At 36.0% G+C, this 18,851-nt stretch overlaps 1 protein-coding gene across 2 annotated transcripts in view; it reads left to right on the top strand.

The window, feature by feature from the left end:
- G2E3 (G2/M-phase specific E3 ubiquitin protein ligase) overlaps window positions 1-18,851 on the top strand; it is a 62,794-nt gene that overhangs the window by 25,564 nt on the left and 18,379 nt on the right. For both annotated transcript variants that reach the window (XM_007447283.1, XM_007447284.1), the window contains 6 exons: window positions 1,195-1,292; window positions 3,981-4,082; window positions 6,723-6,847; window positions 7,845-8,010; window positions 12,013-12,119; window positions 12,796-12,912. In XM_007447283.1, coding sequence (XP_007447345.1) covers window positions 1,195-1,292; window positions 3,981-4,082; window positions 6,723-6,847; window positions 7,845-8,010; window positions 12,013-12,119; window positions 12,796-12,912 — 715 coding nt within the window. The remainder of the gene's footprint in view (window positions 1-1,194; window positions 1,293-3,980; window positions 4,083-6,722; window positions 6,848-7,844; window positions 8,011-12,012; window positions 12,120-12,795; window positions 12,913-18,851) is intronic.

The following is an 18,851-nucleotide window of genomic DNA, read 5'->3' as shown; positions in this document are numbered from 1 at the left end:
GGTTTGCCAGTTTTGTTGACCTTTTCAAAGAACCAACTTTGTTTATATTTATTCTATTGTTTTCCTATTCTCTATGTCATTTATCTCTATTCTAATCTCTATTATTTCCTTTCTTCTGCTAGTTTTGGGTTTAGTTTGTTCTTTTTCTGGTTCTTTAAGGTTAAAATAAAGTCATTGATTTGGGATCTTTCCTTTTTCATATAGGCTTGCTATATGAGTCTACAAGCCTAAATAAAGATCAGCCAGAGGTGAAAGCTTGGAGTTTCTAGGGTCATTTCTGAGTATGCATCCAGTCCTGGGCATGTGGTATCCTTCTAGATTCCCTGGTATATTTGGGAGCTTTTCAAAGCCCTTATATTCCCATGTATCTTCCTTTTCCAGACTCTTCTTTCCTAGCCTTTTTGGTCTGTGACCTGCTTACCCTGTCTGTTATCTTTTGCTTCAGGCTGCTGCCTCTATGCCTCTAGTATATTTGTCTTAAATGTTTTTGACAGTCAGACTCCAGCCCTGAGAAATTTCTGAGGCAGGTGAAACAAGGGCAGGCATCTGAGCCAGTCCCTTGGGGAGCCACCATACAGGTCAGAACACACAATCACATTTCTTTGACAAGGTCCATATTACCTCCTCTTAGACAATCCACACCAGGAACATGGGCCTAAGGAACAATACACATTGAACATGGGCCTAAGGCCATTGCCCAGCTGGAGAGTGGGGGATGGTTGGCAGGTAAGTTAAAATGCCACAAATCTCTCATCAAATTTTGGCAGCTTGTTTCTTTATGAAGCATTCTTCTGATTATTTTAAGTTTTTAATTTTTAAATCAGATTTCAGATTTTCTGAAAAGTTAATTCTGATGGTTTTGGCAGCATAACCAAATGCACAACCAGCATTTGGCAGGTTTTATTGCTTTAGAGAGATGGAGTTTCAGAGTTTCCTAATCTGTTGTTTTCAATGAGTTGCCATTTTTAACAACACACTGGGATTCATCATTAAAGATTAATGAAAAAAATGTAAAGTCACATTATTGTTTTAGAAGTACGTATTGGAAGTTTTAATTTACTGATAACAATATAAAGTGATTTGCTCTCTCAAAAAGAATTGAACACATCAATTGAGAGAAGCACCAATTCCATAGGGTTTTTTTTTTGTTTTTGTTTAAAATTTTTTTATATCTATTACTTTTTTCACTGTTAGCTTGTGTTTTCTGTCGAAAAAATGATGACTGTCCTATTAAATATGGAGAAAAGAAAACTAATGAGAAATGGAATCTCACTGTACATTACTATTGTTTGGTGAGTATAATTTTTAATTAAATCCTAGCAATCTGATATTCTTCTAAAGAAGAGAATTCGATCCTGATGGCTGGTTTCTGAGAAATGGATAAGTCATTTAACTTTTCTGGATCTCCTTTTGCTTATGTGTAAAAATAAGATTTTTCATTTATCAAATTCTAAGATTCTGAAATTACTTGGTACGTAGAAATACCTGTCATCATTACCTGCTTATTTTTGTCTAACCCTTTAGGGCCTCAGTGGAAAAAAGGAGAAAATGGTTAGGTCTCTAAGGGAGTTGTTCATTTTACTACTTTGTTTTCATTGTTGCTATTGATAAGTCTCAGAAAAGACTTGTTTGAAGGTTTAAGAAGTAAAAGAAAAGTATTTTATTTCACAGAGAACCTGGAAAGAAAAGTTCTGACTAAAGGTAATAAATATTTGTGTAAAAGGAAATAGGTTAATTTATGTGTCACTCAGAAGAAAGAAAAAATGATGTCATATTGAGAATTAGTCTCTCATTTGTTCCGCATTCCCCCCACCAACTTCTCACCTCACTGAATCTGCCTTAAGATATTAGTGGCACCATCACTGCCTTAGCATGTGAAGGTTGCATGAGCACATGCAGCATTTCTTGGCACTTGTATTAGTTATATATTTCTGCTTAACTAATTATCCTGAAATTTAGCAGTTTAAGCAACATTTATTCTCTCCAATGGTTTCTTTTTTCAAATTAATTTTTATTGGAGTATAGTTGATTTACAATGTTGTGTTAGTTTCTGCTGTACAACAAAGTGAATCAGTTATACAGTGAATACATATATTCACTCTTTTTTAGATTCTTTTCCCATATAGGTCATTACAGATTATTGAGTAGAGTTCTCTGTGCTATGTGGTAGGTTCTTATTATCTATTTTATATATAGTAGTGTGTATGTGTCAATCCCAATCTCCCAATTTATCCCTCCCTCCCCCCCACTTCCCCCTTGGTAACCATAAGTTTGTTTTCTACATCTGTGACTATTTCTGTTCTCAAATGGTTTCTGAAGGACAGGAATCTGGTATTGGGTGAGCTGGGTGGTTCTGGCTCAGGGTCTCTCATGAGGATGCAATTGAGATGTCAGCCATGGTTCAGTCATCTGAAAGCTTGACTGGGCTGGAGTATCCATCTCCAATGGCTCACTCACGTGGCTTTGGGCCTCAGTTCCTCCTGTTGGCCGAAGGTCTCAGTTCCGTACTTCCTGGGCTATAGGGCTGCTCACAGCATGACATCTGCCTTCTCCCAGAGGAAGCGATAAAAGAGAGAGACGGATAGATATACACCAAGATGGAACCATATGACCTAGTTTTTACAGTCGCATACCACTGTTACTTTTGCTTTATTCTGTTAGAGGTGAGTCGTTAATTCTAGCCCACACTTAAGGGGAAGGAATTAGTTCCCACCACTTTAAGGAAGGAGTATCAACAAATGTGTGGACATATTTTTATACCCACAACAGCATCCATGTTAAAACTCCTTAGGTGCTTCCTTGAGAAATCATCTAACATAAATTCTTGGTGTTTCTCTAAAATCTGTAGCCTGGTCTAGGAACCTACCTACTTTGTACCAAGATTTAAGGGACCATGAAGTTGACATTCCAAACATATTTGTAAGTTAGAGCCTTATAGTTTGCATCACAAAAGAAAACCTTTTCATTTTTCTAAAGAGTGTATTTTACTTTTTATGTAGTAGAGTTAGGACAACTATTTTATTAGTTGGTGGGTTATTTTTTCATAATTCTTAAGTAACATATCACTTTTGGGTTTTTTAAGGATATATTATACTGATTAAAATAAAACTCTGATCACAAATCTGAAGTATGTTGGAGTTATTTAATATGCTTAAGTTGGTCATATCAAAATTTCCCTTATATTCTTTCTTATTTTATTAATGAGTATAGTAATCCTGAAACATACTGACCCTAGGCCCAACACTTAAAAGATTCTATTTAATTGGGAACACAAAAGTATAGTAATGTTATAAATGGTAATGGAATGTTAGAGCTGAAAGAGACTTGGAAACAACCTAGTCTGTTGTTTTTATTTTTGTGTTTAATGTCAGAAACATTAAATTACTTGCCTAGGCTTTCAGAAAGTTGGACACAGAGCCTGGTTTGCAAAGTCAGGATTTCTTATTCACAGTCTCATGCTTTTTCTTGATTCATGTTCCTTTAACATATTTAAATTGAAGTTAAAACAGATTTTTAAAAATTCATTTGCATTAACTACAATTCAGTAGATTCCCTATAAATATGCCTTCTATGATTCAGAATCCAGCGAGATTTAAAGTTAACCTAAAATATCACTGATAATTATCTCCATAGTATTCATTATTATTACATATACACCTTTAAGTATTTGCCACTTTTTTTCCCCTAAAGCTTGATTATAAGTGTTTTTTGTTGTTTTTCTTCCTTTCTTTTTCTGTTATTTTCTGTAATACTTTTTAGAAACCAGTTTGGTTACATGAACTGTTAATATACAGTGTCTTCCAAATCAAAGAATGTGAGTAGCCTCTTACTTTGACCATGAAAAATAACTATTATAGGTAAGAGATACTTAAAATTTGAATTGTTTTATGCCCATTTTTTATTGGAATATTATAGGTATATATTTTTTATTCCAAACTAGTTTCTTAGAGTTTATTTTCTAATTGAGAATATATTCATAGTTGATGTCAAGTGGAATTTGGCAGAGGGGTAAAGAAGAAGAAGGAGTTTATGGTTTTCTAATAGAAGATATCAGGAAAGAAGTGACTAGGGCTTCGAAACTGGTAAGTAAATTATTTTACTCATTACACCTAATACCATAAATATTGTCAATACTAAGGAAGTCTATTCTATCACTTTCTCTACTAGAAATCTGTAAGATATTGTTTTTATGTTCCAATGCTTATTTTTGTCAAATACAGTAAACTTTAGAAGAACATTTTGCTAAACCAACCCTGGATAAGATATGTGACGATACGGATTTCACTTCCTTATCTTCTTCCGACTTACCCATCATTTCATCCACTCTTACCATCAGAATTATGACCATACTTCCACTCAGCTGTTCTTCAGACCTTCAATCCTGAGGCAACCCAACTATTGACTTTTCATTCTTATACCTCATTTGTTGGGTTGGAATGAAAGATTGACATGGAAATTACACAACTACACAGACTAATAATTTATGATCTCCACATCTCTTGTGGCTCTTCTGTGACATGGTGTTCTTGTGTTCCATGCCTTTTGTTCTCCAAGATAGATATTCTAAACCTTAACTCCTTATTCATTCAGTTATAATTTGTGAATCTTCTGTGTGATAGCTTACTATATTATGTGCAATGAACAGACTGTAGGTCTCCATGTGGCCTGAGTAGAAATATTGAGAGTTAAGAGGATGAGAAGATTGGAAGTACAGGGGTTTCTGTTCAGAGAATGTGATAATGGAATTGATGATTTCCATGGTGGAGCAGTTTGGGGTGATGAGAGGATTCTTCGTTACACTGGAGTGGTGATGAAGTGCATTGACACATTTTAGTTGAGGAAGTCAAAGAAAGGTTGTCCCATCAGTGCAGAAGTCATTTAGAATAACAGCAAGAATTAAAATACAGAGAAAGGTGCCAAAGTCTGGAGGTGGAGAACTGACCAGGAAATGATTAGATGGCAGAGAGTAGATGTCATTAGGTTCAAAGGACCATATCTTTTTAAGTCTGATAGAGTAGTGGCCTACAATCTGCCACACAGAACTAAAATAATGTTCTGCTTGTCCTCCTTCCTGCCTCTATCCATATCCCACTCCCACTCCTTGCCAAGTCTGGAAATTAAGGAGGCTGGAAAAATAAGCAGCTTCATTCAAGAGATTCTATAAGGGAAGCAGGCAGAGACCTTTCTTTTAGTTGAGACAAAGAAATGGAAGCAATTATTTTTAAAGATGTTGAAGATGCAGAGGAGTTAACGGGAAAATAGAGGTTCTAAGGCACAAGGGAAAACCTTGGAAAAAAGGTTAACAGTGACATTTATCTAAGGGCCATGTGGGAGTGTTAGTATCAAAATTTCTCAATCTTCTGGTGATAGTGAACTTGTCATGAAACATGACCTGTAAAGGTCCCCTTGCAGTTTGGAAATGTTTTCTTAAGACATCTGTAACCTCTCTGAGTATATTGTGAACCTTTGAGAATATCTTGATACTGAAGAGGTGTCTCTGTTTGTGACCTTACAGTAGAATTCCATACGTCAGTTTACAGGGAGAGCCTCAGGTTGGGAAAGTATACAACCTGGTATTGTTTGATGGGTCAGCAGTATAATCTCTCCATCAGTGGCCGTTATAGTTGTCATCTCAAGGGTTCCAAGATATTTTAGGTACTGTTCTGTATTTTGCTAATGATTGATTCATCTAATAGTCTTTCTGTTTATATACCACCATTATATTTAAGTTAGTGGCAGTGGTATTGTATTTGTTTGCTAGGGCTGCTGTAATAGATTACCACAAACTGGGTTGCTTGAAACAGAAATTTATTCTCTCACAATTCTGGAGACTGGAAAGTTCCAAATCAAGCTGTTAAAGGGATTGATTCTTTCTGGAAGCTCTGAAGGATAATCTGTTCCATGCTTCTCTTCGAACTTCTGATGCCTGCTTGGCAACCTTTGGCATTCCTTGGTTTGTGGCAGCATAACTCCAATCTCTGCTTCCATCTTCATGTGGCCTCCCCCTGTGTGTGTCTCTTAAATCTCCCTCTCCTTTTACTTATAAGGACACCAGCCTTTTGATTGAGGGACCACTCTAAATCCAAGATGAACTCATCTTGAAATCTTTAGCTTTCAAGATACTTGTAAGCTAAAGATAGCTTTGAAGATACTTGTAAATCCAGTATCTACAAAGACCTTGTTTCCAAATAAGGTCACATTCAAAGGTACCAGGAATTAGGACTTGAACATATCTTTTGAGGGAATCACTACTTAACCTGCTGTGGGTATCTAACACTTTTTCACTTGGTTAGGATAGAGTGATCCTAGCCAATATTTTACAGATTGGTTTTTAGTATTGTTTTGCTGTTGTCTTTAATAAATATTTCCTAACTATGTGTTTTCTATTGAAATTTGAATGACACTTTCATGTATAACCATTATGTTTACAAATCCTTCAGTTTAAAATATTTTAGCAGATACGAAGGAAACGAAGCTTCTCCAGTTAGAGGTGTTTCCTTTACCAGAAATTGTTATGGGAGTGAATCTTTAGTCCCTTTAGATTGTTTCTGGGTAGAAGAGTTTTTTTCAGGAAATTTCTTTAATGTACTATCTTCACAGCTGTTGTATGATTAAAATAATTTTCAGACTCTCCACAAAGAATATTCATTTATACCTCGGTCTAATCTATAGTACTCAAGTTTTGTACATGTTATAACTCCTATTTTTATACTTTCTTTTAGAAATGCTGTATTTGCAAGAAAACCGGTGCTTCAATTGGATGTGTCACACCCCGATGTAAACGAAGTTATCATTTCCCATGCGGACTTCAGAGAGAATGTATTTTCCAGTTCACTGGCAATTTTGCGTGAGTTCACTAACTGTTGAATATGAAAGAAAATGTAAAAGAAAAATGGAAAATGGATATGGATCTCCCAATTATATAATTCTTTTGTCAAATTTCTTTTCAAAGCTGCGTTGAGGTTATATGTATACTTTAGATAATTTCTCTCCCCTTCCTTTATGATCATTTCTATTTGCAGAGTCTGGAGAATTGCAATATCTATAATGGACTTAATGATTAATATTCACCTCTAGCTTTCAGCTCTAGAACATAATATGGAACTGTTAATATACTCATATTCAGTGAAAATTTCCATCTTACATAATTCTAGATTTTATGCCATTCTTTAGATTTAATAGTTTACTTTATTTTCACAGGGACATATGTGTTTCTCATTGAGTAAAGTGAAGGCATGTAAATTTGGTGGAGTCCAAAAAATAAATATTATGCCCTGGGATGTCCCTAAAAATATTTGCTTCTTGACTTTAGCTCTAAACATCAAGATTTTATGAATTTTGGTATTTGGTATCATGAGTGTTCTATTTCTTTTAGTCTTTTTGCTCTTGACCTATTTACTGGATTGTTATCTATGAGAATTGCAGTTTAGAAAATACAAATGGAAATACATATAGTGGGTTAAGAATAAGTTATTATTTACATTTTATTTGTTATATTATTAATATATTATTTTTAAGTTTAAGTTCCTTCCTTTGATTTTGTGCAAGGTTGAGTACAATGGTGTGTATACTCTGTTGCTAACAGTATTACATAGGATTCTCAACATAATATTAGTTACTGAAATTCTGTGAAGTAAATCTCACCAGCAAAAGGTTCACATTTTGAAAATTCAGCTCTCCTTAGTTATAGATTATGAGACTGATTTATAGTGCCATTGTTCCAATCTGTTGTAGGTTAATTACGAGAGAGACAAATGAATTTTCTCTTATAAATATGAATTGTAAAGCTAGTCTAGTTGTGCTGTATAATTTATTAGATGTTTTAAAATAATATACGTTTTTAGGTCATTTTGTTGGAACCATCGACCTGTTCAGATAATTACATCTAATAATTATAGAGACTCCTTACCATGCACCATTTGCTTGGAATTTATTGAGCCTATTCCAACTTACAGCATATTACGAAGTCCTTGTTGTAAGAATGCTTGGTTCCATAGAGACTGTTTACAGGTAAGATGTTTTGTCAGCTTTTTCTGGTATAAAATTTGTTGCTTGCTGATTTGAATTTTAAATTAGAAAAAATTGATGTGTATTTTAGCTCTTACTACTTGTAACTTTTTAAAACAGCTTTATTGAATCAAATTTTACATATAAAATTCACCCTATTGAAGTGTACAATTAATGTTTGTTTGTTTGTTTTTTTGGTGGTACGCGGGCCTCTCACTGCTGTGGCCTCTCCCGCCGCGGAGCAACAGGCTCCGGACGCGCAGGCTCAGTGGCCATGGCCCACGGGCGCAGCCGCTCCACGGCGCGCGCGCGCGCGGGACCCTCCCGGACTGGGGCACGAACCCTTGTCCCCTGCATTGGCAGGTGGACTCGCAACCACTGTGCCGCCAGGGAAGCCCTACAATTAATGTTTTAATAAAAGTTTAGATACTACCTTTTAATGTATATTTACACTTTTAAAATTTTGTTGTTTTTACCCAAGGATTTTGTTTGTATTTCACAATGAATAATACACAGATTTTAATTCCCAAGTTCATTTATATATTTAAGCTTAGAAAACCAAGATTTGTGAAATAATTAACTGTAAGCTAATTTAATGTTAAGAGGTCTATTTTTTTTAGCTGTAATAAACACTTTATCATAACTTTTTGACAGTAAACTGATTACTATCTAATGAATTGATATTAATATTAGTTCTTTGAGAGCCACCTTGTATGTCAGACCTGACAACAAGTTTTCAAGTAAATGAAATATCATAAAACACACATTAAACAATTTAGTTTCTTCAATTCAGAAGATAATTTAAAATTTTAAAAAGATCCCAGTTATTAATAATGTCCAATATATAGTATAAATGTGTGAAAGTGCCAATTGTTAGACAGTTATAGTTGATAGAATGCCAAGTGACAAAGAGTTTACTTAATTTAAGTTTATACTGTTTTTTAAAGCTTGGTTTTTATTATTGTTTAGTAAAATGAAATGTTATTATTGATTACAAATTAACTACAAAAGTTCTTTTTTTTAAGTTAGGAGATGTAAATCCTCTTATATTTCAACAAAATCTTAAAAGTACTAACAGTAATCAAAGTAGTAAAGCTTGATTACTTCCTGTTTTTTTTTGTATGAGCCTTGAACTCTTATTCTTAGTATTAGTTAGTTATTATTAGTTATCAGTTAAAAGTGGCAGGATGGAGCCTATTTTGTTGGGTAAATATTAGAAATCCTGTTCATTCTTACAAAGAAGTGTTTGTAAAGGGATCTAGAGAGTGCAGTTCATAAACATCATGAAGTGCTGTCTTTACCTATTGAGGAAGAAGTTCACATTATGTGAGAATCTTTAAAAGGTAATTTATCTTAATTCAGGGTTTGTATTTGAATGAATTGAATGTAATTGCTGCCAAATGTATCATCTTGTTAACTTTGTAATAATAGTATGTAATTTTTCAGGACAAATAAGATTTGCCTCATTATGCATTAATAATGAAACAGAGAGAGGTTCTCAAATTTGACCTAGTATTCATAGGACTTTTTGTGAACTCCGAAAATACCAAGTTTCTAATTCTGTCATTAAAAACTAGAAGTAGTACTACTAACAAAAATGTAGGTCTACTTTATGCAGATATAAGGTCATGGCCCCATGGAAACCTGTCTGTGATATAAATATTAACAAGCAAGCAATTATTACTTGGTTAGAGCACACCAGGACAGAGCTCATTCTTGAGTCATGTTCCTTAAAGGAACTCCAGTGGCTTTTCCACTCTGATACAAGTCTTAACTGAAATAGTAAATGGAGTCTACCCTGTTTAGGTAGCTATAATAATACCCAAATAATTTTTTTTTTAATCTCTGAACTCCATTAATATAAAAGAGTTGAAGGAAGAACAAACCTATGCAGTAGGATGAGAATTGTATGTGGTTAAGCAAATTTCATTTGTGACCACTACAAATGCTATATACATTGGGATTTTGTGAGGAGAGACTATAGATTAATATCAAAGAAATTAACTTTTCACTCTGTATGCAGAGAATTGTCACTATTCTTGTTCAGTTTGGATTTCTCACATCATTGCTGTGGTCTTGTTGGTATCTTTCATATGTCCTATGCTGTTTTTATTTTCTCCATGCTAGACAGTTCCTTGTATCATATCCTATACTTAGTAAGATCTTGGTACAATTGCTCAAAGATCCTTTAGGTTCAGCAGAGATTTCATTAACTTGTTGCTTCCCTCTCACATGTTGTGTGTGTGCTGCCTGCTAGTTGTTTGAACTTCCCTTTCTTTCTCCACCATCCACAAATCATTCTCCAAGTCTGTCAGATCTGCTTAATATTTTTGGTGTATCCTTTTTGTTGCTACCCTCTACCTTAAACCCTTTGTGATTTCACTTCAGACACTTTTTTTTTTAACTAGACTTTTGCCGGAGGCCACTAACTCCTGGGTGCCTTATTCTCTGTCAATTCTTCACACCATTGACTTTGATTTACCTGTCTATTTTAATTACTTAGTTCAGTGTGATCAGCATGTAATTTCTAAGTATATTATTATTATTTCCCCAATCACATGTACTCTTTTGCCACTGAGACTTGATATATGCTATTCCCTCTCCTTGTATTGTCTTTTTTCCTATTTTCCTGGCAAACCCCTACTTCTTTCAAACTTAACTTTGACCGTACCATCCCTGTGACATTTTTGTCAGGCTCTTACGTAAACTTCAGTACTTCTTCCTTTCTCTTCCGTATATACTTTTTATTTATTTGTTTAGTTATTTTTAAATAAATTTATTTATTTATTTTTGGCTTCGTTGGGTCTTCGTTGCTGCGCATGGGCTTTCTCTGGTGGCAGTGAGCAGGGGCTACTCTTCTTTGCAGTGCACGGGCTTCTCATTGCGGTGGCTTCTCTTGTTGCAGAGCATGGGCTCTAGGCACGCAGGCTTCTGTAGTTGTGGCACACGGGCTTGGTAGTTGTGACTCGTGGGCTCTAGAGCACAGGCTTAGTAGTTGTGGCACACGGGCTTAGTTCTGCGGCATGTGGGATCTTCCCGGACCAGGGCTCGAACCCGTGTCCCCTGCATTAGCAGGCGGATTCTTAACCCCTGCGCCACCAGGGAAGTCCTAAAAGTATTTTTTTAAATGTATCTATGGAAGAGAGGGAAGATCCCACATGCCATGGAGCAACTAAGCCCATGTGCCATAACTACTCAAGCCCGCACGCCTAGAGCCCATGCTCCGCAACAAAGAGTAGCCCCCACTCGCTGCAACTAGAGAAAGCCCGCGTGCAGCAGTGAAGACCCAATGCAGCCATAAATAAATACATAAATGTATAAAAAAATAATAATACTTTTATAGTATATGCCTACTCACAAGAATTCCTTGAAATAGGATCTAAGTCATTTTATGTTTCTATTTTTGGTACTAGCATAGTGTTTGGCGCCTATACAGTAGGGATTAAAGATTTATTAAATGAGTGTGTGCTTCTAGCTTTTTAAACTGTTGATTGGCTACTCTTTCTCTCTCTTTCTGCTGCTTCTGTATTTTTATTTGCTGAAGCAGTGAGAATAGGTTTTATGCTTCTCCCCCTTAGGAAGAAAACATACAGAGATTGACTTAAAAACAGAACCAATGATGCTTTATATGTAACATTTATTTAAACATCCTTCCTAGATGAAGTAACTGGAGATGTTTACTGTTTTATTCACAGAGAGTGATGGACAACACAATATTTGGGAACAGAAATGACATTAGACACAAAGGGTTGAGAAACATATATTGGTGATAGATGTAAAGAACAGTCAATTTATTAGCTTAATTTTTTTTCCCACTGGGAGAAATATCCCCAAGTTTTAGCAGTAGGGTAACTTAGTTTATCAAAGTTTATGAACCACAAACATAAAAAATAAGTTTCCATAATATATATGTGAAAAGTAGCACACATGTTCTATTAGCTATATAATTCATAACCTGATAACCTGTTAAATTATTAATCATATATTTTCTATTTTCCACTATAGGTTCAAGCAATAAATGCAGGAGTGTTTTTCTTTAGGTGCACAATATGCAATAATAGTGATATATTTCAGAAAGAGATGTTGAGAATGGGAATTCATATTCCTGAAAAGTGAGTAACATTTAGCCTTTTGAGGAAAAGAGGTTTTCAATATAGGATTTAATAACAATGGAAATAATCATTGATGTCTGGTTAATTACTCAAGGACAAGCAGCCATTTCAAATAGGGAAATGTAAAACTGTCCCCGCCACCTTTCCTCCTCCTGCCCAGATTGCTAGTTCTTGAGAACCAGGTACTGACTTAAATGTCTTATTAGTTGTTTATAGTCTCTTAATAATTGTACACCTCACTTGTGTACAATATTGATTAATTGATTGATACACAAGTATAATAGGCTTCAAAATGGTATGTATAGATTATTTGAGAGAATCAAGATGTGGTTTAAAATGTATAAGAAGAATTTTCTTAATACTTAAAGGTGAGGAATCCAAAATATGGTACTAAACTTGAAATTCAAAAAATTGGAAGTGAAATATTAGGAAAAATGTAAGTTTCAGGAAATTTCTACTTAATTTTTCATTTAGCATTTGAAATTCACTGTGAGACTAATTAACTAGTATAAAATGACACTAAGGGATGTACATCTTGAAGTGAATGATTAATCGTAAAAAGAACAAGTTTCATCCTTGTTCCTAAGTTTGTGAAGAGTTTATACTTTTAGATTCATTATCAGTCCTTTTATGTATTTTAGACCAAAGTATATTTTATATCTTGCTTCATTTACAGAGATGCATCTTGGGAATTAGAGGAAAATGCTTATCAAGAGCTTCTGCAGCACTATGAGCATTGTGATGTCCGAAGATGTCGTTGCAAAGAAGGGCGAGACTATAATGTGCCTGACAGGTATATGGGGAAGTTCAGTTGTGCTTAGTGTCCTTTCTTTTTTTTTTTTTTTTTTTTTTAAACATCATTTTTGGAGTATAATTGCTTTACGATGGTGTGTTAGTTCCTGCTTTATAACAAAGTGAATCAGTTATACATATACATATGTTCCCATATCTCTTCCCTCTTGTGTCTCCCTCTCTCCCACCCTCCCTATCCCACACCTCTAGGTGGTCACAAAGCACTGAGCTGATCTCTCTGTGCTATGCGGCTGCTTCCCACTAGCTATCTAGCTTCCCACTAGCTATTTTATGTTTGGTAGTGTGTGTATGTCCATGCCACTCTCTCACTTTGTCACAGCTTACCCTTCTACCTACCTATATCCTCAAGTCCATTCTCTAGTAGGTCTTTTGGTCTTGTTTATGGTTTCCTTTGCTGTGCAAAAGCTTTTAAGGTTCATTAGGTCCCATTTGTTTATTTTTGGTTTTATTTCCATTTCTTTAGGAGGTGGGTCAAAAAGGATCTTGCTGTGATTTATGTCATAGAGTGTTCTGCCTATGTTTTCCTCTAAGAGTTTGATAGTTTCTGGCCTTACCCCTAGGTTCTTCATGACATTTTTTTTTTCTTAGATTCCATATATATGTGTTAGCATATGGTATTTGTCTTTCTCTTTCTTACTTCACTCTGTATGACAGACTCTGGGTCCATCCACCTCACTACAAATAACTCAATTTCATTCCTTTTTATGGCTGAGTAATATTCCATTGTACATATTTGCCACATCTTCTTTATCCATTCATCCGATGATGGACACTTAGGTTGCATCCATCTCCTGGCTGTTGTAAGTAGAGCTGCAATGAACATTTTGGTACATGACTCTTTTTGAACTATGGTTTTCTCAGGGTATATGCCCAGTAGTGGGATTGCTGGGTCATATGGTAGTTCTATTTGTAGTTTTTTAAGGAACCTCCATACTGTTCTCCATAGTGGCTGTACCAATTCACATTACCACCAGCAGTGCAAGAGTGTTCCCTTTTCTCCACACCCTCTCCAGCATTTATTGTTTATAGATGTTTTGTTTTGTTTTGTTTTTTGGTACGCGGGCCTCTCACCGTTGTGGCCTCTCCCGTTGCAGAGCACAGGCTCGGGACACGCAGGCTCAGCGGCCATGGCTCACGGGCCCAGCCTCTCCGCAGCATGTGAGATCTTCCCAGACCGGGGCATGAACCCACATCCCCTGCATCAGCAGGTGGACTCTCAACCACTGTGCCACCAGGGAAGCCCTGTTTCTAGATGTTTTGCTGATGGCCATTCTGACTGGTGTGAGATGATATCTCATTGTAGTTTTGATTTGCATTTCTCTAGTGATTAATGATGTTGAGCATTCTTTCATGTGTTTGCTGGCAATCTGTATATCTTCTTTGGAGAAATGTCTATTTAGGTCTTCTACCCAGTTTTGGATTGAGTTGTTTGTTTTTTTGTTATTGAGCTGCATGAGCTGCTTGTAAATTTTGGAGATTAATTGTCAGTTGCTTCATTTGCAAATATTTTCTCCCATTCTGAGGATTGTCTTTTGGTCTTGTTTATGGTTTCCTTTGCTGTGCAAAAGCTTTTAAGGTTCATTAGGTCCCATTTGTTTATTTTTGTTTATATTTCCATTTCTTTAGGAGGTGGGTCAAAAAGGATCTTTCTGTGATTTATGTCATAGAGTGTTCTGCCTATGTTTTCCTCTAAGAGTTAGATAGTTTCTGGCCTTACATTTAGGTCTTTAATCCATTTTGAGCTCATTTTTGTGTGTGGTGTTAGGGAGTGTTCTAATCTTGTACTTTTACATGTACCTGTCCAGTTTTCCCAGCACCACTTATTGAAGAGGCTGTCCTTTCTCCCCTGTACATTCCTGACTCCTTTATCAAAGATAAGGTGACCATATGTTCATGGGTTTATATCTGGGCTTTCTATCCTGTTCCATTGATCTTTCTGTTTTTGTGCCAGTACCATACTGTCTTGATTACTGTAGCTTTGTAGTATAGTCTGAAGTCAGGGAGCCTGATTCCTCCAGCTCCATTTTTCGTTCTCAAGATTGCTTTGGCTATTCGAGGTCTTTTGTGTTTCCATACAAATTGTGAAATTTTTTGTTCTAGTTCTGTGAAAAATACCAGTGGTAGTTTGACAGGGATTGCATTGAATCTATAGATTGCTTTGCGGAGTAGAGTCATTTTCACAATGTTGATTCTTCCAGTCCAAGAACATGGTTTATCTCTCCATCTATTTGTATCATCTTTAATTTCTTTCATCAGTGTCTTATAATTTTCTGCATACAGGTCTTTTGTCTCCTTAGGTAGGTTTATTCCTAGATATTTTATTCTTTTTGTTGCAGTGGTAAATAGAAGTTTTTTCTTGATTTCACTTTCAGATTTTTCATCATTAGTGTATAAGAATGCCAGAGATTTCTGTGCATTAATTTTGTATCCTGCTACTTTACCAAATTCATTGATTAGCTCTAGTAGTAGCATCTTTAGGATTCTCTATGTATAGTATCATGTCATCTGCAAACAGTGACAACTTTACTTCTCCTTTTCCCATTGGATTCCTTTTATTTCCTTTTCTTCTCTGATTTCTGTGGCTAAAACTTCCAAAACTATGTTAAATAAGAGTGGTGAGAGTGGGCAACCTTGTCTTGTTCCTGATCTTAGTGGAAATGCTTTCAGTTTTTCACCATTGAGTACGATGTTGGCTGTGGGTTTGTCATATATGGCCTTTATTATTTTGAGGAAAGTTCCCTCTATGCAGGGAACCCTACTTTCTGCAGGGTTTTTATCATAAATGGGTGTTGAATTTTGTCAGAAGCGTTCTCTGCATCTATTGAGAATGATCATATGGTTTTTCTCCTTCAATTTGTTAATATGGTGTATCACGTTGATTGTTTTGCGTATATTGAAGAATCCTTGCATTCCTGGAATAAACCCCACTTGATCATGTTGTATGATCCTTTTAATGTGCGGTTGGATTCTGTTTGCTAGTATTTTGTTGAGGATTTTTGCATCTATGTTCATCAGTGATATTGGCCTGTAGTTTTCTTTCTTTGTGACATCTTTGTCTGGTTTCGGTATCAGTGTGATGGTGGCCTCATAGAATGCCTTTGGGAGTGTTCCTCCCTCTGTTATATTTTGGAAGAGTTTGAGAAGGATGGGTGTTAGCTCTTCTCTAAATGTTTGATAGAATTCGCCTGTGAAGCCATCTGGTCCTGGGCTTTTGTTTGTTGGAAGATTTTTAATCACAGTTTCAATTTCAGTGCTTGTGATTGGTCTGTTCATATTTTCTATTTCTTCCTGATTCAGTCTTGGCAGGTTGTGCATTTCTAAGAATTTGTCCATTTCTTCCAGGTTGACCGTTTTATTGGCATAGAGTTGCTTGTAGTAATCTCTCATTATCTTTTGTATTTCTACTAGTGTCCTTTTTTAGACCTTCAGCTTGAGAAAGTAGGTTTTCTAGTTAGTGAAATGTACTTTTGCTCTTAGGATGTTTGAAGTTTTAACTTGAGATGAGGTATATTTATTAAATGCATATTTACATCTGTTTACAGAAATTATTGCAGTTGGCATAATTGTAACTTTTGTGGTGTGTTTTCTTGAGGCTTTGTTTTCTGGAGCTCTCCTGTGGTAGCCAGTAACCACAGGTGGCTATTGAGCACTTGAAATGTGGCATTCCAAATTGAGAGGTGTCGTAAGTGTAAAATACACACCGAAGACTAATATGTATCTTAGTTTACTAGGACTGCCATCACAAAATACCACAACCCGGGTGGCTTAAACAACAGAAATTTTTCTTCTCAGAAACCTAGAGGCCAGACATCCAAGATAAAGGCATTGGCAGGTTTGATTTCTCTTGAAGCCTCTTTCCTTGGCTTGCACGTGGCTCCCTTCCAGCTGTGTCCTTCTGTCTGTGCCTTAATCTTTTTTTCTTATTAGGATACCAGTCATATTGGATTAGGACCCACGCATATGGCCTCAGTTTGTCTTAATTATCGCTTTAAAGGCCCTATCTCCAGCTACAGTCACCTTGTGAAGTACTGGGTGTTAGGTCTTCAACATATGAATTCTGGGCGTGACAGAATTCAGCCCATAACAGTAAGAAAAAAAGACCTTAAAATATCTTGTTAATAATTTTTTAAATTGATTACCTGCCAGACAAAATGACTATATTTTGGAAATACTCAAATTTATTTCACCTGTTTCTTTTACCTTTTTAAATCTGGTTACTAGGAAAGTTTAAATTACATATATGATTTACATTATATTTCTATTGGATGACACTGTTCTAGAGGTTAAGAAACTAGGTTAGTCTATCAGTGTTTGTTTTGGATCACTGTAAGAAGGATTTGGCATTTGAAATTTATTGATTACTCTTTTGTAATATCCGTAGACGTTGGCTATGTTAACAATCGTTTTTTGCCTTCTCTGTACACTATACTGTGTGGGGTATTAGAAATCAAGAGTATCTTTATTTTTTAAGATGCAGGATAAAAAGTAACAAATCTAATTTTGTTGAAATTTTGATAAATTTTTATCCCTGTTATGTAGTCTTAATTAATATGGCAAACTGAAACTTAAAGTGCAGAGCAGAATATTGGGAGCCTTATCTCTTATGGAAAGTGATTTGGCTAGGTGAGCTACTACTTATTTTGGAAGACTCAGCTGAAGTCTTGCAAGCTTTGGAAAGTTTCCCCTAAGAAGCTCTTACTATTCCTGATTCCCTGTTCTGGGCTGGATTTTCCCTTCATTGTGATTGTTACAATAGAGTTGACAATATTTAAATTTGTCTTTGCCATTAGACACTAAAGATTCATTAAGGGTGGAGGTCTCATTGAAGATGTCCAGTAATGTGTATTCTTGCCTAAATTACTTGATCTGGTGACCCTGATTATTCATCTGTAAACACTAATAATACCCTGCTCAAGGGTTGTGCTGAGGTAGAGATGAGATTAATGTATATAAAGTGCTTTGTAGACAGTAAAGCACTTTACAGTTCTAAGAAGCAATATATTCATTAATAATGATATTTTCTAAATTCATTTTGGGCTATTTTGATTAATATACATATTTCTTGTATACCTCTGGTCACCTAATCATTTGCTACCAAACTCCCTTTTCTTTCTGGCAGCTACTTTGCCTTTTCTCCTAGGACACAGAGTCCTGCTATCTGAATGCTTTCTTTGCAGTCTCACTCCCTCTCATCCTAGTGATAGGAAGGTAATTTGCTGAAAGGCAGCATGGTGGAGTGGTTAGGAGCATGGGTCTAAAGCCAGGTAAACTGGATTGGAAGCCTCACTCTGAGACTTACTAACAGTGTGAACTTGTTTGGGCAAGCAATTTACCCCTCTATGCTTTGGTTTCCTCTTCTTCAAAATGGAGGTAACTGGTTTTTCCAACCTTCTGAAATTTTTCCAACCTTCTGAAACTTTACATGAAAAGAGTGAGAACTGGGCCTGGTGTATAAGCACTCGTTAGCTGTCATCTTTCTTCCTCTTCATCGTCAGTTGGCAGAACTATCTGGGGAAGAGAGGGAGACACAGAGAGGACATACCCCTACACACCCATGTCCACACAGAGGGAGATTTGCCCACACCTACAAGAGGTGAAGTTACGCAGCTAAGTCTCTTATCACCCACATATTCACACACTCAGGGAGTATATCCATTTCTGTACAGATGGATACATTCATAACCAATCAAAGAGGAGGCTGCACGCTATAACCCACACCCGTACAGAAAATGTGAATGCTGACTGGCGCATGTCACACAACACAGTGGGGAACATTGGGAGTGGGGTATTGAGGGGAAAAGATGAGAGAGAATATGAATGCGGATCAGGTAGTAAGTCTGGATCCTTTTGAGCTACACAGTACTTGGGGTGTCTGAGCAAGCTTATTGTAGGAAATAATTCCTCACCTTGAATGGGAAA

The sequence above is a fragment of the Lipotes vexillifer genome, unplaced genomic scaffold (genome assembly GCF_000442215.2).
Source record: "Lipotes vexillifer unplaced genomic scaffold, Lipotes_vexillifer_v1.1 scaffold339, whole genome shotgun sequence".
Taxonomy (NCBI): domain Eukaryota; kingdom Metazoa; phylum Chordata; class Mammalia; order Artiodactyla; family Lipotidae; genus Lipotes; species Lipotes vexillifer.
This window is presented reverse-complemented; position numbering and strand designations above follow the sequence as displayed.